The following is a 27939-nucleotide window of genomic DNA, read 5'->3' as shown; positions in this document are numbered from 1 at the left end:
TACCTCGCAAATAACCTCAGACTCATCGCCGCCTAGTGTTATGGTGACACAAGGCCATGAGATTTGGCTGTAAGCCTGTTTTTTTTTTCTTTTACTTCAGTAATGGCTGTGAACACAGGAGTAACGGACATCCACACTTTTCACCATAACTTACTGACAAACATGGAACATAATTTTTGTGGTCAAAGAAATTAAAGCTTAAAGCTTTTTTTAAGCCTTTTGGCAAGAATTTGGTTGTATTCACTCATTTTATCCTCAAACTAAATAAACATTGACAAATAGATAATAATAAAATATGATAATAAAATGTGTCTTATACAACAATGCCATTGGATGAAATCATTTTCTTACTTCAGTGTAACACTTGTTTGCCGAATGTTTCTGTGCTCGCTGTAGAGAGAAAATACTTTCTGATCCAAACGGCTTGGTAAGATATATTTTGCAGCGCTGGGACCAGGGAGGAAAGGTTTAAACCTCTGTGATGTTTTTATAGCCACTGAGCTAAACGGAGAGGCCACCTGTCAGAAGGAGCCATTAGTAGGAAATCCCATTACCAGTAATCCTATAGGCCCCGCGGTACGAGCACAGCAACTAGTCTCCACCGTCTCTCCGTTTGTCCCTCTTGGCAGCGCCGACAGTCGTGCTACCACATCAGTCGTCGTGGCGACAAGCCCGTGAGTGCCAGGGTTAGAAAGGGGCAGGACCCCTGGCAGACTTCCTCCCAGGTGGATAGAGAGGCTCGATCAGGATATTAATGCCACTCCGTGCCAGCTGCGCTTTACAGTCACAACAGTAAGTCTTATCCTCTGAGGCGCTGCTTTTTCTTCACAAAGAATGCTATTGGCTGTGTGCTTGGTTGGTTTGACTTCCTGGTGTTGTCAGATTTAGGGGAGTGTGCTTAATCATCAGCTTTATTTCAGGAGACTGTCCTGCCCTGAAAAACATGCATGGTTGATACTAGTCTATATCTACGACGTTTCATTTCCGGGCTTGTTTAGGTGCCGCCGGAAATTCTGCCGTATGTCTCTCTATTCGGCCAGATGTCCGTCAACTTCCTCTTTCTTCATGTTGGCGTTCTAACCTCCGGTGGATTTGTGAGGACTATGGTTAACTGCTCCTCAGATCTCTGCAGGGTAAATCCAGACAGCTAGCTAGACTATCTGTCCAATCGGAGTTTTCTGTTGCACGACTAAAACAACCTTTGAACGTCCACATGTTCCACCAAAACTAGTTCCTTCCCGAGGCTATTTTGCAGAGGCACCGTGGCTCCGTCCGGCGCTTAGCACCGCCCAAGACGATTGCGATTGGTTTAAAGAAATGCCAATAAACCAGAGCACGTTTTTCTCCAACCAGGAATGCTGTGTGGACTAGCCAGACCCTCCTCCGCAGCGCTGTGGAGAAAGGTCTGGCAATGCGAGACTAGGGTTCACACAAACGCAGGACTTTCACCGGGGAGAGTGGAGTTTGAGTCCCGTTTGGGAAAAAACGTATACGGCAAGTTTTTTCTTTTTCTGCGTCACGTGCGTAATCTTCAGGAAGTAACGTAATTATATGTCGGCTACTGACGTACAACCACATCACACAAGTTATTTTATGAATGAAATAGACATATTACATACATTATGGCCAATTCGGGGTCGGTTTTAAATAATTTACATTTACAATCCCGTAATTGTCTCCATCTGTTGATAGCCCATCAGAAGTTGACTCACGTTATCGCCGTTGTCTTTCCCCTTTCCTTTTAGCTTTTAGTTGATCTTCGTTTAATTTCCTTACAATAACGGGCTTTTTCGGTGTTACAAAGAAATCTGTGACCCGTCAGAATGTGTTACTGTGGCGCCGTCTCCCTGCCGCAAATCATTCTGTGACTAAGCGGGAAAAATCAAACCCGGCCAGACGCCTTACCAAAAACAATATAAAAATGGCGTTCTTTTCACTGTTAATCTCGTTTGTTGTTACAGGTCATTTAAGATCATTATATGAAAAATGACAGAGCTTCAGAAACATTAAAAAGTTACATATAGTCACTTTAAGCAAAAGTATGTATCATCAGGAAAATTACATTACATGTCATTTAGCTGACACTTTTATCCAAAGCGACCTACAATTGCTATACATCAGAGGTCGCACGCCACTGGAGCCACTAGGAGTTAAGTGTCTTCTTCAGGGACACATTGGTTGATGTATCGCAGTGGGAATCGAACCCGGATCTCCCACACCAAAGGCATGTGTCATATCCCCTGCCCCATCACCCAAAATGTACCTAAAGTATTAAAAGTAAAAATACTCAATGCAGGAAAAGCTAGTTTAATTAATAATAAAACATCGTATTTTATGAACTACATGTGTTTTGTGTGCAAAAATCTTAATTTGTAAAGTAACTGATTAATAAAGTAGAATCAAAAGTTATAACAGATGAATGTAGTGGAGTAAAAAGTACAATATTTCTCTCTGAAATGTAGCAGGAGTAAAAGTAGAATGTGGCATGAAAAGAAAAGACTCAAGTAAAGTGCCTTTGGATTTGTACTTAAGTACAGTACTTGAGTAAATGTACTTAGTTACATTCCAGCGCCACACCTTCACCCGTGGAGGAAAATAAAATCGGTGAATAAATGACTGAACTAAAAACCTGCACACTCTCGGGTTTCACCGGCTGTGACGAGGTGCAGAGACAGACCTCGACCTTGCAGCACTGGCAGCAGAGGCAAGGACTCGGAGGGCTGCATCGGGCTGGACACACAACTCTGCCGAGAGGGAGGGGGGGGGGGGTGGGGGGGGAGAGAGAGAGAGAGAGAGAGAGAGAGAGTGAAAGGGAGGGGCCGTGAGCCGTGTGGGGAGAGTGGCAGAGGGGTGGGAGAGAGAGGCTCAGAGCACAGGGGGCGGATAGAGAGAGGCTGGAGAGGGCCCGAGCCATATCTCTCTCTCTCTCTCTCTCTCTCTCTCTCCCTCTCTCTCCCTCTCTCTCTCTCTGAAGCTGGAGGTGAATGTGTGAGGACGGTCCCTGGCTTTAATCCTGTCAGTGTCGACCGTGTCCCGGGCTGCTCGCCGTCTCTGTCTGCCGGTAGGCCTGCTGCTTTCACTCCTCATGTTTCTGCTGTTTTCTGTGTCTTGTGTTCATCTACGTACCTACATGTTCTCTTTTCTGTTTTGGCCTGTGTGTGTGTGTGTGTGTGTGTGTGTGTCCTGTGTGAGGTGGAAATAGGAGAGGAGAGTGCTGCGGGCTGCATGTACTCTGTTTACACCCGCCGTCCCAGGCAGGTATCTGGCAGAGATGACTGCAGCAGCTGCACTGGCATGTCCCCCACCCCCCCACTCCCCCCACCCCAAACTCCACACACACACACACACACACACACACACACACACACACACACACACACACACACACACCCTTTCCATCTCTCTCCTGTAGTCTGATGTCATGGCAGCTGATGTATGCTGGAGGACACACACGCGCGCAGCTCGCTGCAAACTAGAGCTGAAGGGACGTTTTAACTTCTCAGACAGTGACTGGACTGTTGTTGTTACCCCCCCATCCCTCCCTCCCTCTCCTCTCCAGTCATGCAGAGGCTGTTGTGTCCTCCAAGCCTTGCAGACTGGGGGGCGGATTGCTGTTTGTCTTTTTTTTTAACTTTAACTCTGCTGCATCCTTGTGCTCTTTTGCTGAGCACAGGCTGGCTGTGGCTGGTGTGATGCATCCCTATTGATCCTTAAAACAGTCCCAGGAATAGTTCATTACATCAGGCTGCTCTCTGCTGACCTAGACAACACTCCACTTACAAAGTGCATGGGCTCCCGCGTTATACTCCCCGTTACTGCAAATGAGATGCACGGTCACTAGCAGTCACTCATCTGCCCCTACGACAGATTTCTCTTCATCACTCGTATCTTAATACAGTTTAATAGGTTTTAGCAAAGCACACATTAATTCATATACAAATAATGAGTGTGCCCGTGGCACAGTATGATGTGTGACTTGTGTGATCTTTGTGGATATAATTCCATCTCTGAGGCCAGATCTGTTTTTTTTTTTTCAGTTCTTGGTTTATATCCTCAGGGGCAGGATTTTCACGTTGGGTAGATTATGCAGCATTAAGCTGCTTGGTATCTGATGATTCTACAATGATGAAATCCCTCTGTGGTTATGAATTAAAAATGGGCCGAGCTCTGTTGTTTGTTTTGTGCTCTCGAGAATTCCGGTGTTGTTTGCTGAATTGACCTTTTCATTGGTTTTAGATGTCGCACATCGCGGCCGTCAGGACAGAGGAAATTAGTTTTCTTCTCCAACATTTTACCAAAACATGTCCTGCCTGCTTCGAATCTACAACTCAGCCGTCCACAGTTCAGAAAGTGTTCAGAGAGGATAACACATCCAGATCCCTGCTGGAGGCGTTAAATAAATCATGGGCCCATCGGAGGAGTTTTTCTGGAGCGGCGTTCAGAGCAGCCGAGAGGGAGCCAGCCACGAAGCTGTGACAAGCGTCTGATGAGTCATCTCGCGTTCACTTTCAAAGGCGCTATAGGTGAAGCCTGGCCAGCCCGGACGCAGGCTCGCTCTGCTGGCATGTCATTCATTTCCACACCGACGAGGCTCTACTCCAGGATAATGGTTGTGATTGGAGTTTGCTGAGGTTGAACGGAATCCAAAGCTGAAGACACTGACTCATCGGTGCTGCCGCATGACATTTGTTTTCATCTGCTCTAGAATGAGCCTCAGCCATTGTGTTTGGAGAAGTGGATTGTATGGGGCTCGTTTGAGACAGAGAATGAACAGTCAGGCTGCTAGAATGATGTCTCATTTCACATATGCTCAGCGTAGGGGGATAATCCAGCTTTTTAGATTTGTTTGAATATGAGCATCGGTGCTGGCTTCATGCTAAACTATGTAAGCATGAGAAATGGCTGCTATCAGATGTAATGTAAACATCTGCCACTGTCTAGGGTTGCTCGATTATGGAAAAATTATAATCACAATTATTTTGGTCACTATTGAAATGACGATTATTTAACACGATTTCTTATTGACTTTTGACTGTTGCGTTCTTCTTTTCATGAAACACAAATGTCACGTTCTTCTTTTCCTAAACCCAACTGTCCCACTCTTGTCCGACGTGTCACGGAAACGTACCTTCCACGAAGTCCATCCACGATCTTTTCCTTAACCTAACTGCGTCCAAAGTGACTCCAATGGTCCCAACTAAGCGCGTTTAGATGAAGCGTGTTTAGATATGACGCTAAAGGAGACTTTTAGCGGAAATAACTACGCCAAAGGCACCTGACCAAGCGTCCGTATTTTACGCGATGGGAATACGATGGGAGTGAGGATATGTTGTCAGAACACAAGACAAAATAAGAGTTTACTTGCAAAATGTAATGTGCAAAATAATCGTTTTTCTCGATTACATTGTTGTGATCATTTGGAGCAAAAATCTAAATCAAAATTTGATTAATTGCACAGCCCTACCACTGTCTAATATATACCATTTGCATTGCATTACATTGCAGCCCGATTCATGGCTGCCGGTTACAGCACTTTCGCTCAATACTGGATCAATATGAAAGATTTTTGTTCACATTAGGCACTTCAAAAATAGAATTTAATAGTAAATTGAATCCAGGTTGGGAAATACTGAAAAAAAAACTTTTAGTTCTGCCATAAATGTACTTAGTTACAAACACATATACATGTTTAACTGACACTGTGGTTAGAAAGTAAATTACATTTACTCAAGTAAAGTTTTAAGGTACTTTATACTTCTATTCCACCACATCTCAGAGGTAAATATTGTACTTTTTAGTCTGTGTGTGTGTGTGTGTGTGTGTGTGTGTGTGTGTGTGTGTGTGTGTGTGTGTGTGCAGCTACAGATGTGTTGTGTGGGGCATCTATCTTGTTCTGTCACTGTGAGACCTTCGTCCGGTCCATCTCAGCACCTAAAAATCATAAGCATTTTTTCTTTTTCGTGTGAATTATGGCTTTCACACCACTTAATGAGAAAGTAGCGTGAGGTCATTAGGTCCCGTCACACAAAACAGTGGTGCACCAAAATGAATTCAGACATCCTCCTGAAGTCAACAAGTCTTTCAAAACATATGACAAAATGGGTAGTTTATTTCTACCCTCTAAGGCTATGTTCACACTTGGCGTCTTTTTTTGTAACTGCCAGCATCTGTTTTACATTATTATCTCATGGAGTAAACCGCGTTTTCAAAAAAGTCGTGAATGCTTTTTTAAATGTCTCCGCTGACTTTTTTTCTGCAGGTCAGGGCGTCTTTTTGAAGTTGAACGTGACATAGTTTTGTTTCTTCCATAAAGTTATAATAAACCTCTTTGTTATTTTTATTTTTAAACGGGACACAAACCCCCGTCTCCTGAGTGAATGTCCTGTGCTTGTGTGACCCATACACCACCCCTGTCATAATTACTATGGCAGCTAGAGGGCGCTGCCACTATCAATGTAAATATGTGTCATAATTGCTGCTTGAACAAACCACTTATGGTGCCGTTTTTCAGGGGAGGACAGTCTGCCTGAAGCTTGGTGATGTAGTGATTATTTGATGGAAGTGTGTTGGCTACCATTTTGTTGTCTTGGAAAAATGGCTTCTTTCGCTTCTTTTGTTAAATGCAAAAACTGGGTTTATAATTCCCAAAGTAAATTTGTAGTAAGTTATTACTTACTAATACTAACAAACTATCAAATGATACCCAGCCATACAGTTAAAATAATAGTTCCTTCCATTGTGTGTTCCCTCAAAAGTCAGCCCTGTCAGTATACAGTTTGCATTCGGTCAAAGGTGCACATTCACACGTCCGAGTTAACAAAATGTTAACTCTAACTAACAATCCAGCTCCTCAAGCAAATCCGCAAAAATGCAGATATTTAGATGAACTGGCAATATGATCACTTAATTAGCTGTCATTTATGTATGAGATCTTGATTACCAAACTTCACTTTTCTTCACATTTTAAGGCATCTCTGAACATAATTTTACGTCTGACCAAATAAATTGCACCCAAAGAACTTTAACTGATTACGTAGCCCAGTGATAAGCCCATGGTTCAGCCAGCGTGCATGCGGATTACAATCTGTTTATGCATGCCCAGCATTAGCCCAGTGGGTGTCTGGGATTGGTGTCAACAGGTTGCCATTAGGCCCGGTAACATGTGGCAGGGAAAAGCTGCAGGGGATTATTCTGCTGGTGCTCTGTCTCTTAGATTTATTACCACCATTATTGTCAGCAGACATAACAGGCGTTCTGGAGATGCTGTAACTTGTGAACGATGGTGTGTCATATTGTTTTAGTTTCACTGTTGCAACCAGGCTGCAGTTACAAGTGAACTATTGCTCCTAAACATGACAGCATAGCCACTACACAAGAGAATAAACCACATGCTCTCACAAGTTGTGGCTGTAGTGAACATTAGGATAAAAGATTGATGCTAGTTTCCTTTGGGGTGAAATCCTTTTTATACTGTAATAGTGGGGCAGTGTAACACATTTTGGATGTGTAATTTGGGTTTGCAGAGACTGACTGACATATTTTCTTCTGAAAAAGGTTGTTTTAACCTCAGAACGAAGAGACTTGCAGATCCGAAGCCCCTGCTCTTAGCTAACAGCAGCTCTCACTGTAGCATGACTACTTGAGGCGAATTTGTGCTGCTGCAGAGCTGAATGATATGTCTTTACCAAAAAACACATTCATTTACACATGCAGACAGGTTCCATGTACGTGTACATCACAGAATATGCAAAAATATAACAAACACACAGAAACATAGATTAACCTTGCTTATGTGATTGTGAGAAATGCACAGTTTAAACTTACCTCATGAGTTCACCCTGGTTCATGTGTGCACATAAATTATGAGAACCATTCGATAAACAGGTACTTGAGTTGAGTAGCCCGGTCGCCGGGGAGCTTTATTGCATCTCATTCCCCGTCTCTCTCCCCTCATTTCCTGCCATCGTTCTCCCGTTGACCATAGAAAAGAAATACTTCTATTTTCTCATTGTTTTACATTGGAATATCACCCGTGCTTTCAAAGGGGTCTTTCTAACAACATAGCATACAGAATATAACATATCAGAGGTGTAGGTGGTAGTACTGTAAGTTGCAGTTGGGTGTTTTACCACTTGTGGTACGGGCCTGCGTTTGCTTTCTAACCAAGATGGCCCATGGTGATTTTGGCTTGGTTGCTGGCTTTTCCGTGTGTTCCTACCGCAGAAAAACACTTCCAGAAGTTAAGATGACGAGCTCCCAAAACACTGTAATGTGAAGAAAGGGGATAAAATGCAGGATGGACCTCTGGATACCAGAGTGGCTGATTAGTAGGGTTTGGTATTGTTTTGTTTTTTTTACGATATCGGTGCTAAAACAATTCTTTAAAAACAGTGCCGGTGACCGAACGGATAAAAAAGAAGAGCACTAAAGAACGGCTTGTTTATTGCTAAGGCCATATGGTTCAATTTAAATGATTTATTAATTCACCAAACAGTTGCTGATAAACGACATAAAGAAGAACCACTAAATGGCAAAAGCGTACTTTACAACAACTTTGAATGCACCTTGAGCTTACAAGGTGCACTTAAACGCACCAATAAGTCTAGTCGGTGTTGTTTCTCCGACAACTCCGGCAGTGGTCATGGTGTCTCAAAGTGCAGCTGGTCTCCTCTGTGTCTTTAGCTGCAGACTGTTGGATGTCCCGGTGTTGGAATCCTTTCCAGTGAAACACAGCCACATGTCAGACCATTTAGTTGTTGTTAAAGCGCCCATATTATGCTCATTTTCAGGTTCATAATTGTATTTTAAGGTTGTACCATTGTTTACATGGTTTCATTTTCAAAAAACACTATATTTTTGTTGTACTGCACAGCTCTCTCTCACTGTTGCAGCTCCTCTTTTCACCCTGTGTTCAGGTCTCTGTTTTAGCTACAGAGTGAGACCTCTTTTCTTCTTCTGTACTATCTTTGATTGCACTCGCACATGCTCAGTAGCTCAGATCGTAGCTCATGTCAGCTAGCTCCATAGACAGTAAAAGAAAGGCTGTTTCTCCAACTTCGGTCAGTTACAAGGCAGTTCTGTTTAATTTCATACTGGTGGTAATCTCTTTCCATGGAAGGGAAACAATGTGGTGTTTTTAAGTGAACAGATAACCTCAGGGAAGGGAAGGGAGACACAGTAGGGAGGAGTGATCCTACCCAGCGATTACGTTAACATGGCTGGGGCAGGCCCTGTCAGGCTGTTCAGTTGGCAGATATTCAGATGCCGCATTCATCCCCTCAGGACACAGAAACTCCTGTCTAAGGGGAATTCCTGCTTTTTGAGTCACCGACTAAAGTCTTCAAAAAACAACCAGAGGTACGGAAGTCCCACAATCGAACTTTGGGTTGACAAATAGTTGGTAGGGTCACACGGAGCTCACCTCGCTTAAAAGCTGACAAATGGTTAAATGGAAGTCCTCAAAAGTAGTTTGTGGAAAATAATGACTTGAAATGTTCCTTCCTGTTGTTTTTGATATACCGCACTGTTCACCTTTTCATTCTTTGAAAACAATTACCAGTTCCTCTTCATGACATGCGTTTTTTTCTAGCCTGGGGAAATAACTTCTGCTGACTGTCCAAATCATATTTCACTGGAATGGAAAGTTGCTGAAATTTTAGTGTTCCTCGACATGAAACTGATCCTTTAGACGGTGCTGAGGCTGTGTATTAGAGGTCTTTCAGCATTAGTTTGCACACTGACACACGAATGAAGCAGGTTGACACTGCTGACAAATAAGGCACATAAATAGTGTACTCTATATATTCTGTCATCCATGTAATAATCATGAGAGGCAAATGTAGCAGAAGCATTTGGCTTCCCTTTCTTGGAAAAGCAGCAGTCGTCACACGTTTCACACCGTGGCACAGGAGATGGTTGTTCCATATGACAGCAGCATGACTTGCTGTTTAGTTACCATCCTGCTTGCCTGCTCACATTAGTTTTGGAGGTTTAACTTCTTATTTTTAGACAGCTAGAACATATCATACACCAGGGGTCTTCAATGTTTTTTAAGCCTAGGACCCCTTACATGAAAAGAGATGGAGCAGGGACCCCCTACTACATCACAACATTTTTATTAAATTAAGTTGCATATTAACCTGGGCCTACAATAACGTGTAGGGCGGCCTAAAGCCTGTATACATACCTTTTTTCATAGAATACTAAGCTATTAAAATAAGAATTGTTGCTATGATTTCATAAATCATGTTTTAATGTTAAACATACATGTGGCACAGTGAATCCTTAGGATAAACTGTATCTGTGGATGTTAGTGACTACCTTACCTAAAGGCATCAGCTGATTTATATTTGCTAATAGTATGTTGGCTTCATGTATTTTTGACAATACTGATGATAAAACAAATAATTTAGTGGCCTCCATGCAGTAGCTCCGAGGACCCCCTAGGGGTCCCGGACCCCCTGTTGAAGATATCTGTCCTGGACGCGATGTTATGAATCCCACTATGGCCACGCCAAGACCAGCCTTTCAATATCATTTATTGGCCAGGCGTCCATGAGAACGTAAGGTAACGAAACCCCATTTGTACAGGTCCTATCTCCTGACCAGTCGGCTATCCTAACCTTAACCACTCGAGGTGAAATGCCTAATCCCAACCAATCGAGCTGCTTCGTAGGGCGGGTCTTGGCGTGGCCATAGTGGGATTCGTAATTTCGTATCCTGGACAGAAGCGCAACAAGCAAACACAAGCTGTTGTCACAGTGGACTGTGGAGCAGGAGGGCCCCTCTGTCTCGAGATATGTAGAGGAAGTACTAGTTCAAAGGGTTAGCAGGGGTCATATCTGAAAAGGGAAGTGTTCAAGGGGCGGAAAATGGATCTCTGGGTCTGGGAAGAGTCAACCAGATGTCACTTCATCACAAGGTCTAAGTGCTAAGGATATTTTAAAACACAGTAAGCATTTTAGTGGCCCCTACTTGGCCCCAGCTTGGCCAAGCCTTAGAACAGATCAGACATATTCCTCATAAATCTTCCTGTTCAGCATGTGCTGTCTTAAATGTCCTTAAAATAACTCCCATCGCTTCTGTTTCACTTATGCTAACTGGCAGTGTTTGTTGGTATGCATGAGGTGTACTTTGGACCTGTTTGTGTTGCTCATAAAGACGAATATTGACAGCTCTGCCAGATGGGACTCACAGCACAATTAGTCTCATTACAAATGCTGCATGGACCTACAGGACAGAATACGCTTGCCAACATGGATCAGAATAGCAAATGCGGCATTTAGTGGCTTAGCAACAATTTGTGCCTGAGCATGATTTAAGGGGGACATTTCTAAGTATGCATCAGCGAATTTATGTGAAGTAAATCGTGCAGATTGACTTTTACATATGGTAGATAACTCTTTGGAGTGCTACACTCAATGAATGGGAGTCATATGATCGGGCCACTGCATTAGTTTTACAGTATGTGTCTGTAGATTGTGTAATGGCTTGTAAACTCTTTGCTGATAATCCTTCAGGCCGGAAGCTAGAGAGATTCTGTATAGTAAGAGTGAGTATTTCTTCAACTCTGAAATAAAAATGTTTCCATCTTGAGTACAGCAGAGCGAGCTTAAACCACACATTTTACACACTATTACCTTTTATCATTCCTATGGCTTAACAATTGCATGGATGTATACATCCAGCAGCTCGTTTTTTGGTTTCCACTAGGGGTGTCACGATTTTGATTTTAAATCGAAAAGCGATCGATCAGGATCAACGATTCCACCAGTATTTGTTTCTCTCTTCACCGCCGCCTACTTGCGCAAGTCTGCCCAAAAAAACACCAACAGACACAGCGTAGCTTACCGGCTGGTGGCATGCAGCTAAAGACACAGGGTAACGTTAGCGTACCAGTAGCTCGCAGCTGCACCCTTCCAGACACCATGGCTACTGCTGGAGTCAGAGATTTAAAGAAACAACAGAACCGGAAAATCCTCCTGCTTCCCTGAAGTCACCGGCGTCACAACCTCTTGCCTTCTCTGTGAGTAAGTTATGTAAACAGACGACGAACGTAAAACATGCTGGCTTCAATGGGACTGCATTCATCTGTTGGTTCATCACTATGAGCGACAGTTATGTTACGCTACACATAGTAACTTATTAATACAAACATTTAAATAAAAGAAACACATGAAAAAATTTATATAACAAAAGTGATTAGTAGAGCTTTAAATATTGTTTGGGAGTGTGGTTTCTGTAGCATAGATCATGCTAATGACCAGCAGAGTTAAATGTGAGAAAAGGTGCTTTGTCTTTCTCTGTAATTAGATCAAAAATGAAAACTGCATTCAGCCTCTCAGGCCATTCAAGTGTCTCATATGCTGTCTCGTGAACACTGAGCTATATTTGCTCCTTCAATATTTAACTATAACTCAGTGGGAGTGGCCCACACTGAAGTACTTCCCCAAGTTCACCTAGGGTGTCGACTGAGAGGAAGAGAAGAGAGCTCGACGTTCCACTTTCTGGTTATGTGATACCAGCATGTAGTGCAGTTAAAGAAATAGAGAAGTATTTGGTGTCAGATGAATAATATTTACACTGATGTGACGACTGGAAGAGATTATTGCGGGAGAAAACACAGCGTAGAGTTTCAGTTTTAGGAGGGTGCCATTGAAAGCCAAAAATAATCCCCAATCAGCCAGGGTAATCAAGTGTGTGTGTCACACCAGGCTGCCACTCCCTTCCCCTGACAGGCGGGCACACACAGCCGGCACAACGCCACCACACAACCTTTCTTCCATTTCAGCCTCACGGCTCTCCTTGGCAGAGGTGAAAACTCCAGCAGGAGGGCAGGGGCGGGCCATGCAGGAAAGAGAAAGGCAACCTTTATTGTAGATGCCAACATCAACAGCGCCCAGAGCAAGCGAGTAGACAGAGGTGTTGCCTGTCCTTCAATAGCCTCAGTGTGTGTTCTACACCACAGGAAAAAAAAAAAGGACGGAGCAGGAGCTGTAGGAGGAAAAAGCCAGCCAGGGTGGTGTCTGACAGCAACAGACCCATGCTCAGGCTGGAAATCCATCAGTGTGAAAGAGAGGCGTTCTGAAGTCAATCGTTTGGAAATCTTTCTGGAGTTCAAACTATCCAGTTCTAGTCAGGTTCTTCTAGGTTAAAACAGGCCAGGAGTCAGTTGTACTTCACCTGAGCTTCTGTACAATGAAGGTAAGTTTATGTCTGCCATCCGTAATCTTCCTGTGGGTTGATTTGATTTTTAAACCCTCTGGTAGGGCTGCACGATATGAGGAAAATATGCAATACCATTGTTAAATATAGCGATAACGATATTACTTGGGATAAATGAACAGCTATTAAAGTGTACTCAGTTCTGCTGCTTGCAGTATTCTGCTAAAATACAACAAATTGCTCGTTGAATAAAATAAAATAAAAATTCCAACATTGTTTTATTGAACACATTGAACATTGAAATGAACATAAAAGGCACCAATGGAAAAGAAAATGGCAGAAATAAAGTTACAGTTGATCTGTAACTCTAACTTCTCTAAGGGCCTTTTCAGACCTGAAAGTCTGAACCAAGGTCCGGACCAAGGTTCCTGGTTTTGTATACATTTGATCCGGTTAGTTTCACACTGCAGTTATGCAAGCACACTAAAGGACTCCATGCCATAAAATTATGTCATAATGTCAAATGTATACATTTTAAAGTGCAGTTTTCTACTCATATTTTCCTTCTACTAACAAAAAAAATCTCTAAGTGTGTTTCGCGATATGTCGCAGCCTTTCGCAATGTGTTTGTTGCGCAAGTTGATATCACGATAACAATAAAAAAAAAAAAAGATATATTGTGGAGCCCTACCGTCTTGAATCTCTGGTATCCTTCATTTAGCCATTGTGCTGCATAGAGAAACTTGTTTTCTTTACATTGTAATGCACAATGACATTTCATTTTCTGTTCGAGGCTTATTTCCATTTATTTTTCTTATCCTGTCTCTGACATTTTGGGGACTGTCCTGTTAGGCCTGAACCAGATGGGGTTCTACTTCTCCCCTTGTGGTGATAATAGATGACCCTCCCCTTCAATTTTTTCTTCTTCGTCGTGTGCCCCGCAGCAAGATGATGTACAGCTGCTCCTCCCTTTCTCCCCATTCCTTTCCCTCACTTGGATAAAATGCCCTTGAAAGCAGCAGGGGCAGTGGGCGGATCCATAGCTTGTCATGGCCACTCAGCTAGGCTCTCAGACTGCATCATTTTTGCCCTGATGTTCCTGCTCGGAGGGGACAGTGTAGGGTGCCCATCAGTCACTCTGGCAGCAGCACTGCCCACACAGTGTCAGTGATGAGCAATGGATGGCAGGAAAGGGATGTAAATGGGAGGGAGAGAAAGAAGGACCTGTGGGGTTATGCAGCAAATTCCGCCTTCCTTCATTTCTCCCTTCTTTCCCTGTTCACCTCTGGCCTGGTCGGTCCATCATACGAACATATGTTGTTGTTGTTGTTGTTGTTGTTGTTGCTGGTGGTGTAGGCAGGCATTTTGTCATCACAAAAAGTGGAATTTAAGAACTACTTGTATGAACATTCACAGGCAAATTCACAAAAGGATAAACCTGCCCAAATTAGGCAAAACAAAACTGAAAAGGTTGACAACCCAGCCACCTATCAGCAGCTGCAATCCTTTCTTTGTGAATTCATCCATCAGTGTTTCCATCAAATGAGTTTTGCAAACTAATTTCACCTCTAGAGGGTGTATTAAGTTGGAACAGAGGGACACAGTTTCTGCACAAGTGTCTGGAATATTCAGGGGAATGTAAACTTGGCAGCATCAAACATCTCCACCTGGAATTAAATCTCTTTTCACCCGAATAGTATGACGCACCTGGTGCAGGGAACAAACGTTTTCACATACAGAGCTGAAGACAGACCAGAGACAGACACTCAACCAACACATTGAGTCACTTTCTGGGTGTTTGTATAGCTGTAAGGCGCTGCGCCAGACGGCCCACAGTCTTGCACACTCAATAAGAAACATAATAAATTCCATGAAAACCTCAAACAACATTTATAACTCCTGCAAATATGCAATGTGCAATGCTGTCCAACAAATGTAACTACCCACCTCAGCCTCTCAGTGTCTATTCTATTACTAAGTAGATAGTCTCGCGTTGCCAGACCTTCCTCCACAGCGCTGCGGACGAGGGGCTTGCTAGTCCACACCAATAACAATCGTCTTGGCTTCCAAACGGAGCCACGGTGCCTCTGCAAAATAGCCTCGGGAAGGAACTTGTTTTGGTGGAACGTGGACGTTCAAAAGTAGTTTTAGTCAACGTGGCATCATGACTTTGCGTAAACATACACGACACTTTCCTAAAGCCAAATGGCGTGTTATCTGTACGCATTTTGAGCTATGTATGTCTACGCTGTATACAGCGGATGTAAACATACACACCACGTGGCATCGCCATGTGGCGTCTTATCGCGAGAACGTGCCGTACTATCGCAAGAACGTGTAAAAAAAAAAAAAAGGTTGGGTTTAGGAAAAGAACATTGGGAAAGGCTTTAGTAACACAAAAAATCAACAAAAACACAACGGTGACCAACGTCACATGCTTAGGAAAACAATAAACGGTTGGGTTTAGGAAAGAAACATTGGGGAAGGCTTAAAAAAACGGTTGAAAAACGCCACACGCGGGACGCGATACCCGTGTTTTACCCATCCACCCCCCCAACCAACCTCCTTTCATACTACTCGCTACGATGAAAATTCACACGTTATGCAGGTCAATGGCAGCCGAACGGCGTTGATAAACACGCTAAAAAGCGATAATGCGTCTCCATAACACGCAAAAACGGCATACGAATTGGCGTGTCATACATTTTATGAGTTCAGTCTGTTTTAGTCGTGCAACAGAAAACTCTGATTGGACAGATAGTCTAGCTAGCTGTCTGGATTTACCCTGCAGAGATCTGAGGAGCAGTTAACCATAGTCCTCACAAATCCACTGGAGGTTAGAACGCCAACACAAAGAAAGAGGAAGGGGACGCACATCCAGCCTACATAGTGGGACATCCAGTAGAATTTCCGGCGGCACCTGAGCAATCCCTGAAGTGGAACGTCGTCAAAATATAGACTACTTAGTAGGGCTGGGCAATATGGAGAAAATCAAATATCACAATATTTTTGACCAAATACCTCAATATCGATACCGCAACGATATTTTAGTGTTGACTATTGGTGCTTTCACAAAATATTTACACAATGAGATTTTAGATAAATAATCATCAGTAATGTGGATATAATGACTAAATGGGTAAAGGCAGATAATAGAACAGTCTGGTAAGTTCAGAAAATGACATCACTTTACTGTAATGCAGCCTTTAAAACCAGGAAAAGACACTTATGTCATATTACGATATCCAAAATCTAAGACGATTTCTAGTCTCATATCACGATATCAATATAATATTGATATATTGCCCAGCTCTACTACTTAGTGATAAAGTTGTTTGCCACAACATTTCACTAGGGCTACATTTACATTGCTACTCTTGCTACATTTACACTTCACATTCACACTGCTCTGGCATTTCAAACCAACATTGACGCCAATGTTTTGCCACCCGATTGAACCACCAGCAACGGGTGGAGTATATGTACATGCTTCCTCCTGTTTACCCCGGCACACACATGCCCAGCATACGATAATGTTGATGAAATATGTGGTTTGGGCGTGTTAATTTAAACGGAGATTAGTTCTTCTACTGGAGCTAAAAACACTTTTCCTCCTTCACACTTAGCCGGTGTCCGGCCATTCTCAGACACAGTCTGGGCACGCTCAGCCGGGCTGCTCTTCCTGGAGCAGAAAAATGTTTATGAATACTAATGAAGCAGCAGCTCGTCCACCAGCGCCTCAGGTCTGCGTCGCTGCGAGGCTCTCATCTGTTTCCAGTGCAAACATGTCAGGATCTGTTGTGTGTTGTGCTTGTGTGTGTGTGTGTGTGTGTGTGTGTGTGTGTGTGTGTGTGTGTGTGTGTGTGTGTGTGTGTGTGTGTGTGTGTGTGTGTGTGTGTGTGTGTGCGAGGCAAAGACATCTTGACTGCACGTGACGAGGGAGATCAGCTGATTGTGAATGTACGCTTCTGGTTTACTGAATGTTATCTAGCATGACTTGGCTGAAATCTGATTGTTTAGGGCAGTGGTTCTCAACCTGGGGGTCACCAGCACCAACCTCAATTATTATTATCAGTTTTTTTATGGACAAAATCTCAGTTGGGCTTCCCGAGCCGGTCGATGATGCAGTGTCACACTGTATCTATGGATGACATCTGAAAAATGCTTCCTGTCTTGAGTCATAAGATAGCATCAGGGTAGCTGAGATTGTCTGCACAGCGCTCAGACCTGACAATAACAAATACCGAAGATAGGCGCTGATGATAAAAGCTCAACTCTGTGGTGGAGCACAAAAACAGAAAGTAAAACCTTACCAACATCAAAGGCGTGACGTTGATTGATGTTGAGTCAGAGGCAGAGCTATAGCTTATTTTCTGTAGCTGACATTACATCTGCCTGGATATCTTAAAGGATCAATCTGGTTTATTGCAATTTTAGTTGTTTTGGCCATCATGCCTATCGGTAAAAATAGCGTTGTACTCCAAGTTCATTGCTGGAATCTGAGAACGAGCATACCTGCAAACTTAGAATGGCTGAAAAAGGTGACACATTGTATACCCCCTAGTAGGGCTGGGCAATATATCGATATTATATCGATATCGTGATATGAGACTAGATATCGTCTTAGATTTTGGATATCGTAATATGACATAAGTGTTGTCTTTTCAGGGTTTAAAGGCTGCATTACAGTAAAGCCAGGGATGTACTTTTCTGAACTTACCAGACTGTTGTAACTGTTCTATTATTTGCCTTTTCCCCACTTAGACATTATGTCCACATTACTGATGATTATTTATCTAAAATCTAAGTGTGAAGTTATTTTGTTAGAGCACCAATTGTCAACCCTAGAATATCGCCGCAATATCGATATCGAGGTATTTGGTCAAGAATATCGTGATATCTGATTTTCTCCATATCGCAGCCCTACCCCCTAGCATTGTTCCTGACTTCATTTAAAATTCATATGCAGATCTTTAGTTAATTAGTTATTTTAGTTTAAGTCATTTTTATTAAGAATTGCTGTCATATACAGTCGGAAAGTAGTGACAAAGATTTGGTATAAATGTCGAGAGTTTTGTCTCATACTTTGGCCAGCATGACCATGAAATGGGTATTAAATTACATTCTTTGTGGTAGTAAAAAGGTCTTAAACTTCTTAGGGTGTTTTCACACCTGTAATACATTTGCTCTGCTCTGTGGAGCTGGAGGCCCTTGGAGCGTCTTCCCCTTGGTTCAGTTTCCTTTCACACAGAGAACGATCCAAGCGAACCAAAATGCGTCACGACAAACCACTCAAGTTGGATCACTTCTCTTTTTGGTCGGATGTGTCTGGGGGCGGGAGCAAGAAAGTAAATACAGGAGGTAAATACAAGGTCCTGTGTTCTGGACTACTGTACTGTACTGTAGTACTGTATATATATATATATATATATATATAAATAAGTAGTAGCAATACAGGTCTTTATTATTATTATTATATTGTGTCCGCGGAACTATTGATTTATTGTGTTTTATGAACGATGATGTTTCCGTTGTTACGTCACATCCTACAGTCTGCTAACCTGACTCCTCCAGATGGATCGCTTCGCATTAGCTCGGCATATCCATCTGGGAACTTTCCGTTGGAGAACTTTTGGGAAGGGGCGAAAATCCTGGTTAGCTGATTGGATAAACCATCTGTCTATCACCACTTATATTGGTGACAGACAGGCCAAATCAACCAATCAGATCAAACTCTTGCCGAAACCAGTCGGGAGAAGAGCAAAAAACATCTTTTCCTCCGAGAAAAGCCTCCAGTGCCGTTTTTTTGCTCTTCTTTCAATGAAGGAATACTTTCTAATTTGCATAAAACTTGCTGCGATAGCTACGTTCATCTCATCCGTGGAAGCCGCCACGTTGTTTAGACTGAACAGTCGCTTCTCGTTGCGTCACACCTAAACCCGCTTCAAAACCAACGCTGATTGGTCGGTCGTTTGGCGAACGGCTCCAAATTTTCTCTATTTCAAGATGCCAGACTGATCTGCGAGTGGAAAACTGGAGCTCGCCAGATCAGGACAGTCTCAGGAGGCTAACAGTCTGCTGCTGATTGTGTTTATGTGTGTGTGTGTGTGTGTGTGTGTGTGTGTGTGTGTGTGTGTGTGTGTGTGTGTGTGTGTGTGTGTGTGTGTGTGTGTGTGTGTGTGTGTGTGTGTAAAAAGGAAGACCCACCCAACCCAAAACATAGCAACGCGTTTATTTAAAGTGAAACAGGGGTGCGTTGAACACCCTGCTGTGTGTTCAAGTGCTCTACCTTTTTTATTACCACAAGTTTACAGACACAGCCACTTAACGAGAGACCCATCCATCACACGAGAGAAAACATATACCTCTGAGCCTGTTGCACACCATTCTGAGGAAATGTGTGCATCCCAGGTTCTTAAATTGCATCCCCGGCTTCTCCACTTGCCTCCCTTCCTCGTGTCTTAGTCCATCCCACCAAGGAAGCATGGGAGAGAAGTGAGGAAATCATGCGAGGAGAGAGGAAACAAGGAAATGTGTTTTTAGAGGGATGAGACGTCCTTTCTTCTGAAGCGTCACGTTAATTCGTCAGCTGAATGGGCGGAGTTAGCAACGGCTTTCAGCTGCACAGCTTCCGGGAAGGCTGCTCTCTTGTGTACCCTCGATCATAGCTCCTCAGAGATCCCTCCTCGATCATAGCTCCTCAGAGATCCCTCCTCGATCATAGCTCCTCAGAGATCCCTCCTCGATCATAGCTCCCTGCTCCTCGGGGCAGGAATAAGAGCTTTGAGACGGAAAACAACTTCCGGTTCAGCCGAGGACCGAGGAGCAAGGAGCTATCAGATAAGGGAAGTGAGGGCGCCTGGGTAGCTCACCTGGAAGAGCATGCGCCCATATATAGAGGTTTATTCCTCGACGCAGCGGCCGCAGGTTCGACTCTGCTCTGCGGCCCTTTGCTGCATTTCCCCCCTCTCTCGCCCCGTTCATGTCTTCAGGTGTCCTAAAGGCCTAAAATGCCCAAAAATTATCTTAAAAAAAAGATAAGGGAAGATCCAGCCATGTCGTTCAACCAGGAAACTGTAGCAAAACAGTACACATTGATTTGAGATTGAACGTGCCCCTGGTAGTTGGGTTACATCACCTCACCACAAATGAAATGTACCGAAGCGTACCAGAGTTTGTTTGTAACCGAGCCGAGAGAGCCGGTTGTTTTGGTCCGCACCCGAGTGTGATTGCAGTGTTCACACCTGCCCAAACGGAAAAGCCTCCAGGGTTCAATTCAACCGAACTAAATTAGGCAAGTGTGAAAACGCCCTTAAAATGAGCATTTGCTGAAACCCTGTACCCTTTGTGTCCTTTGTAAACGTCCTTCGCTGTTTAAATCCAGACTTTCCGATTGAACGTAAATAGTACAGGGATGCTTACTTTCGGTTTTACCTTGTGGTTTTGATAATCCGGCTAAACTGTCTGTTTGTTTACTGTCTGATCCTCTGACTGCTTGTGTTGCTTGATCCGTCAGACTTTGTTACAGCGACGTTACAGCACAAAGATAATCAAACCTAATGTGAAACGATGGAAAATACTAGGGAAATAAGACAGAAGTGTTCAAGCTGAAACAATCCTTTAAACCTACCTCAGCCTGTGTCTGAGGTTGCTCAGTATTTCCTTCTCACTACAATGCTGTGGCTTATTGGTGTTGGTTTGGCACTAGAGCCTATAGGCAGCTCAGGAACAGGATGGAGGAAGAGTTACAGCAGGAGGATTAGCAGAGATAAGCTGAATAACTGCACACTGGTCAGAGGGGCTACCACAGCACAGCATAAACATTGAACAGACCCAATGCCATGTGGTCATCAACATAATATCAACTGTGTGGGGCAGCATGTGAATGTTCCAGCCAGCCAGTAGTTATCTGTCTGTGAATCTGGGGGGCGGAGCTTCTCAAGGGGGGGGGTTGTATTGGTTTGGCAGTACAGTTCAAATATCAACAATTTTTGTGCAGCATCGCTTTCTGCACCTTTAAGTAAATCCTCTCTCTCTCTCTCTCTCTCTCTCTCTCTCTGGTGGAAAGACTTGAGGCTGAGAGGGCAAGGCCATTGCCTCCCTCTGAAGGCCACACGTGGGTGGGTTGTGAGCTCAGGGATTACAGGGTTGAAGTAGAGCCAAACAGCTTTAAAAGAGACACAGTCAGCCTGCTGGGCCGGGCTGGGGCCACGCTCAGTTTGAGGTGTGGGTAGTCTCGCTTTGCCAGACCCTGCTCCAAAGCGCGCTGGAGGAGAGTCTGACTACTCCACATAGCATTCAGGGATGGGAGGAAAAGCGTGCTCTGGTTTATTTCTTTGAACCAATCACAAAAAAGCAAAAGCCGTGGTGCCTCTGCAAAATAGTCTCGGGAAGGAACTTGTTTTGGTGGAACATGTGTACGTTCAAAGGTTGTTTTAGTCAAAAACAAAAGAAAACTCAGATTGGACAGATACCATAGTCCTCATTAAACGACCACAGTTTAAAATGCCAACACAAAGGAAGCCCAAGGCAACGGATATCCGGCCTAAATTAGTGAAATCTGGCGGATTTTCCGGCGGCAACGGAGCAATCCCGGAAGTGGAACGTTAAGGATATAGACTAGGGTGTGGGTGATGCAGCTGGAGGCCGGCCAATCGCTGCCTAGATCTTTGTTTTTTTATGTCAAAATGAACGTGTCTCTAAACAGGACATGACTCTTACACAGGAGATAATCATAAATGTGCTGACATACTGTATTATCGGTGTGCCCTACGTACAAAAACATGCTCCAGTCTTTGCTCCCAGTTGGAAAACAGCATTTGTTGTTGTTTAAATAGCGTGTCTCTCATTTGTATACATTTAGCTCTGGCTCATAATTAAGGTGAAGTGGATTGTAGAAAGAATTAGGTCAATTATAATTTCATTTTCCAAGCAAGAACAAACACACTTAAACCAACCCTGGAAACGTAAATGCTGCTCTTTTGAAACAAAATTGCACTTTTTTTATTAGCTTGTTTTGTACAACCAACTAGAGCTGCAAAGATGAATCAATTCATCGATGGATTAGTTGCCAATTATTCAATTAATCGTCAACTGTATTGATAATCGATTAATCGGTTTTAGTATATTTTATGAAACAAAAACGTACAACTTCTCTGATTCCAGATTCTTAAATGTGAATATTTTCTAGTTTCTTCACCCCATGGAATTAAATCATGAAAATCAAATGAAAATAATCGTTACAGCCCTCCAACCAACAGTCTAAAACCCAAAAGCATTTCATTTACAACGACTTGAAACGGAGAAAAACACACAGGACACAAGTCCTCTATTTTTGAAGTTGAACATTGTGAATGTTGCATTTTTGCTTGATGAACTGTTTAAGCACTACGGCATAGATTAAAGACTGATTGTGTCCCATCATGTGGAGTGACATGATCAGACGCAATCTAGTCTTTATCCACGACGTTCCACTTTTTGCTCCGATTCCACTGGAAATTCGTTCTAACCTCCGGTGGATTTGTGAGGACTATGGTGAACTGCTCCTCAGATCTCTGCAGGGTAAGTCCAGACAGCTAGCTAGACTATCTGTCCAAAAGAGTTTTCTGTTGCACGACTAAAACTACTTTTGAACGTCCACGTTCCACCAAAACAAGTTCCTTCCTGAGGCTATTTTGCAGAGGCACCATTGCTCCGTCCGGCGCTTAGCGCTGCCCAAGATGATTGTGATTGGTTTAAAGAAATGCAAATAAACCAGAGCACGTTTTTCTCCAACCAGGAATGCTGTGTGGACTAGCCAGACCTTCCTCCGCAGCGCTGTGGAGGAAGGTCTGGCAATGCGAGACTGGGCGCATTCCAAACAGGTACATGGTGTAGCCTCTATATGATATGGTGGCATGTAATTGCATATTTGTCTGGGCTCCCTGTTGAAAATGTGCCTTCCCAGCGCCTCTGTGTGGTGAATCTGCTGTTGTTTTCGGCGGCAGGCCGTAGCATCTGGGGAGGTGGTCGTGCAGACACATTTGTCTCCAGCTACCCCACTTACACAGGCTGATCAATTTACTTATCAAGCGGAGCAGAAAGTGCAGGGTCTGTCAACAACTCTATTTTTGTCCCTGCTGGATGGGAATGCCATGTTGTCACTCCGAATGTGGGAGGAGGTAAGCAGGGAGGGGCAGAGAGATTTGGTCATTGTAGCCGGAGGTAGAGGGGTTTGGTTTAGGAGAAAAGTAGTTTTGCAATGCCTACAGTCATGTGAAAAAATTAGGACACCCATGCTAAAGTTGACTAAAAAGAGGAATAAAAAAAATTATCTTTTGGAAATTGATCTTAATGCCTTAATTACAAAAATTTGGAAAAATCCAATCTTTAAGGACACCACTCCCTTTAAGGACTCCCTTGGCCTTTGGAAATTTGGTTTTATTTCAGTTAGCCTAATAGCTGGTTGGATTTGCATTAAGAGATGATTTTATGGAAAGTACCCCATGCCAATCTCTAGGTATGGTGAAGGGTATGTGATGATGTGGGGGGGCTATTTTAATTCCAAAGGCCAAGGGAACTTTATCAGGATGCATAGTATCTTGGATCCATGAAATAACTGGCCTTTAAAAATAAAAATCTGCCTTCCTCTATGGAAATTTAACATAGGGGTGTACTGACTTATGCCCCCTGTATTTTAAGGAAGAGCATTTATTTATTTTTCGATACATTATTCATTCACAAAGAAAGTTGGTGTCCTTAAAGGTTGGATTTTTCCTCATGTTTTTAATTAAGGTATTAACATCTATTTCCAAAAGATAATTTTTTTATTCAGCTTTTTAGTCAACTTTAGCATGGGTGTCCTAATTTTTTCACATGACTGTATCTCGACACTGCTGCGGAGTAAGGTCTGGCTACACAACAGAGACATTCTGGGATAGGAGAAAAAAAACGCCCTGGGTTGTTTGCATTTCTTTAAACCAATCACAGTTGTGTTGGCGGCGCTAAGCTCTCGACGCAGCGACGTTGGCTCTGTAAAATAGTCTCGGGAAGGAACTTGTTTTGGTGGAACATTTGCACCCCGCAAAAGAAAACAACACATACAATATTATATGAAGTTAACTGTTGACACAATACAGTAATGTGAGCTATTTAAATTAGCTGATACATGCTTAAAGGTCATTGGCTCTTACCCGTGTATCTCCTTGTGTTCTTACTTCACAGCAATCCCACCAATCGGTCCCAAAACGTCCCAGTTAGAGAGGAAATGCCGTAAACATATTCTTTGTAAATCTTTACAATCATTCACCAAAAGAACCAAGCAGGCCGGCCTTGTTGCACAATCCAAATGTTCTTCACAACTTGCCATTTTCAGCGTGTAGCTCGCTAGCTTGAAGTTTGTTGTCGTGTACCGAAGCGAAGGGATTCTGAGAAGGGCAACACACAGAGAGCGGAAGTCGAGGGGGCAAAGCCTGACATCCAGCAGATGTCAGGTTTTATCCTGAAAATGGACTTCCGTTGATCCAGACTGAAAGGAGAGTAGTGTCTTTACTGGTGGTTATAGTTGGAGCTGTCTGCTGAGGAGCTGCAACTGGTGTAAGGATTAATACAAGGATGACAGTTCCTGCTGTTTCCATTTGGAGCCTGGGCACAGTGTGACAGGTGTGTCTGTAATACAGGCCCTTAAAAGGTCCCGACAAAATCACTTTGAAAGCTCTCGGTCAGACTAATTCAGCTACTCTAGAAGGACCAGCTGTTTTATGCGTTCCTCTGTGGCTTTTTTAAGTGTGACGATAGATAATGAACACACAAGGAAGCACAAGACAATTAGTACAGTGACATGGACACAAGTAATCTGACTATAATGAAAGAAAGGCAATATTCCACTACCAGTTCTGGCCGTTTTTGAGACGCATAACTCAAGCATAACTCAAGTAATGTTGTCAGTTATTCTTGTCATGAAAAGCCTATTCTGGTTTCTTCAGGTGTTGTCATTCTACACACGCACCTCAAAGGTCATGAGGGGAACCTGATGCAAAGTGGTTTGTTTGAAAGCAGCATAGTTAGCAGTGGTGGAATAACACCACTTTACTTTTACACTGTGTTGAAGGAAACGAGCGACTGAGACCATGAACTCATTGTGAAAAGGCTGCCTTTCTCCCTGCTCACTAGGACCTGTTCCCAAAATGAACAGTGTTTTGTGTCTGCTTAATCCTTAATTTCAGTATAATGTTTTTTTGTTTGTTTGATAAATTATCATTTGATCTGTGTAAAATGACATAGCTGGGGCTGGGCAATCCTGTAGGTTGAAGGTGTAGAACAACAGGACTAATCCAATATATCCATACATATAATGCTAATATATAATTAGCGACTAAATACAACCAGCCTCTCGGATTGTATCTTTCTATGACACTATGTGTTCACGTTACAGCGCTTTACTTAGTATAAAATACTTCTATTTTACACTGTAAAACTCTGATGTAAATTTTTACAGCTAAAATCTCACTGTCATACTGTAAATGGCAATGCATTCTGGGAGAAAATAATAACATTATAGCACTATCTGCGAATGTTACAGATTACAGGTATTTACTATTAATACCAATGCATCTGGGGAAATTAAAGGAAAATGCGGGAATTACACCGCAGACAGTATATTGCAGTCCCTCCAGAAAACCATGATTATGCGATCGCATAATTTAATGCATAATCAGCCAAAGTCCGCATATTTATGCGGGAGCCGTATTTTTTCAAACAATCACTTTTTTTCTTGTTTTCATCAAACCGCAATTTTTCCAAGTTCCCGCAATTTCATTGCATAAAATTGCATAAACATCGCATTTTTTTAGAAAACGTGCCGCATAATCAAGGATTTTTGCCCGCAACAATCACAAAAATACTCCGCATTTTTCTGGAAGGACTGATATTACTGTAAATTCAAATAATATGGTAAGAAACTGAATGTCTTATTTACAGTAAAATACCTTAAACTATATGCTTACATTACATGTCATTTAACTTACAATTGCTATATATGTCAGAGGTTGCACACCACTGCAGTAACTAGGGGTTAAGTGTCTTGCTCAGGGACACATTGGTTGATGTATTGCATTGGGAATCAAACCTAGATCTCGCCCACCAAAGGCATGGGTTAGATCCACTGCGCCATCACCACCACACAGATAAACCATAGTTAAGTGGTGAAGCTGCTGCCGGTATATTACTGTAAATTTACAGTGAAAAGTTTTACAGTGGTAAGATAGTTCTGCAGTGAATTTCATTTTTTGGCCTTTATTATTGACAAGACAGACTTAGACTTGAAGGGTGAGAGAGAGGGGGAATGACATGCAGCAAAGGGCCGCAGGTCAGAACCGATCCCGCAGCCACTGCGTCGAGGACTGAGCCTCTGTATATGGGTGCATACTCTACCAGGTGAGCTACCCAGGCGACCATGAATCACATTTTTATAGTATCATTGGTGCTTATTTTCATGGGTGCCCATATATGTATAAGTAGTAATATCAGCAGTGACTGATCTAGGGAAATGTAAGGGTGTTTTTCAGATACTTATCTGCGCAGGTGGTAGGGTCCAATTAAGTGAAGCTGAGATGTTTGAGTGTCTTCAGGAGAAGGAGAGAGAGATTAAAGAGTTGGCAGCTTGCTGAGAGGTTGTCATTTCATTTGTTTGATGTTATTTTGCCTCAGTTTGATTTTTTTTGTTTTGATTTTTTGTGCCTCCCCTGTAGCATGTGGCACAGATTCAGGCTAATTTGTGAGATAAAAATACATCACTCCTCTCCTAACTGCTGTACAGTCTGGCTATTCACTATCAAGATAGAGATAAGAGGGACAAAAATAACCCAAGGTCTGATCAAAGGCAGCTGTCTCACACTATCTCGCTGTGCATTCAAACAGATGTAGTGGGTGCTAACAGCTGCAGCTTTACCTTAAGCACCACGGCCATCATTAATGCTAAAGAGAACCAACTGGCTTAGATAGTGCTGCGCTTTGCTGAGTGTTTAAAGTAGTGTCTAACTTCAGCTAAACTCAGATTTTGATTGGGCCAAGGATCAAGACTTTGTCGCAATTTCAGGTCTTATTCAGTTTTGTGCATCACTTGGGCTGAATTTGGGTTTTTAATTGTATTATTTTCAGCTTTGAACCATTAAGAGATCATATTTTCTGGCACTGGTCGAGATCTCCCCTGAGCTACATAGTTAGCATTGTCCAGAGTTGCACTTCCAGAATGGAGGGTCAGGGAATTATTATCCACATTTGTCCTCTGAGAGATCATCTTAACTTATTTTATGATTACCTCTACATTCCCAGTATCTCTCTCTGCTGCACTTTACATGAACCTTCACCATATGGGAGACATTTAGCTCTTTTTATTAAGCTCTGTAACGGCCCATAAGAGAGGCACCAGCTCCCTCTTCACTCTTGCTTATTTTATACTGTAATGAGGATTATTTCCCATGTTATATAGAGTCATTAAGAATCTATTCACCAAACATGTATAAACGTAACCAGAGGTTAAAGTGCAAAATCGGACATTTGTAAGGGCCTTACCGTCACGGTGGGTCTCTACCCAAACCTATTAGCTGTGTTATCTCAGCGCTTTACGCTGCATGGTTGCTTTGGTTTGATAACATCTTTGGTCCACTTGATACACGCCCGTTGTTTGGGTAATGATGTCATTATATGGAAATAGATAGGCCCCTCACTGCTCACTTTTTGGGCCGAGGCAGGGGAATAGGAGTGGGGGGGAAATCACCCTAAACATCAGCACAGAGA

The 27939-nt window shown here is 42.9% G+C and overlaps 1 protein-coding gene across 6 annotated transcripts in view; it reads left to right on the top strand.

The window, feature by feature from the left end:
- iqsec1b (IQ motif and Sec7 domain ArfGEF 1b) overlaps window positions 1-27939 on the top strand; it is a 241601-nt gene that overhangs the window by 174124 nt on the left and 39538 nt on the right. The window contains exon 1 of one of the 6 annotated variants that reach the window (XM_039797026.1): window positions 598-792. The exons of the other annotated variants lie outside the window; for them this stretch is intronic. Coding sequence (XP_039652960.1) covers window positions 755-792 — 38 coding nt within the window. The 5' untranslated portion in view covers window positions 598-754. Of the gene's footprint in view, window positions 1-597; window positions 793-27939 lie in introns of those variants that run through there. 6 annotated transcript variants of the gene reach the window in all.

Source organism: Perca fluviatilis, chromosome 4, assembly GCF_010015445.1.
Source record: "Perca fluviatilis chromosome 4, GENO_Pfluv_1.0, whole genome shotgun sequence".
NCBI lineage: Eukaryota > Metazoa > Chordata > Actinopteri > Perciformes > Percidae > Perca > Perca fluviatilis.
The sequence above is the reverse complement of the archived record's forward strand: the minus strand, read 5'-3'. Positions and strand labels throughout refer to the sequence as shown.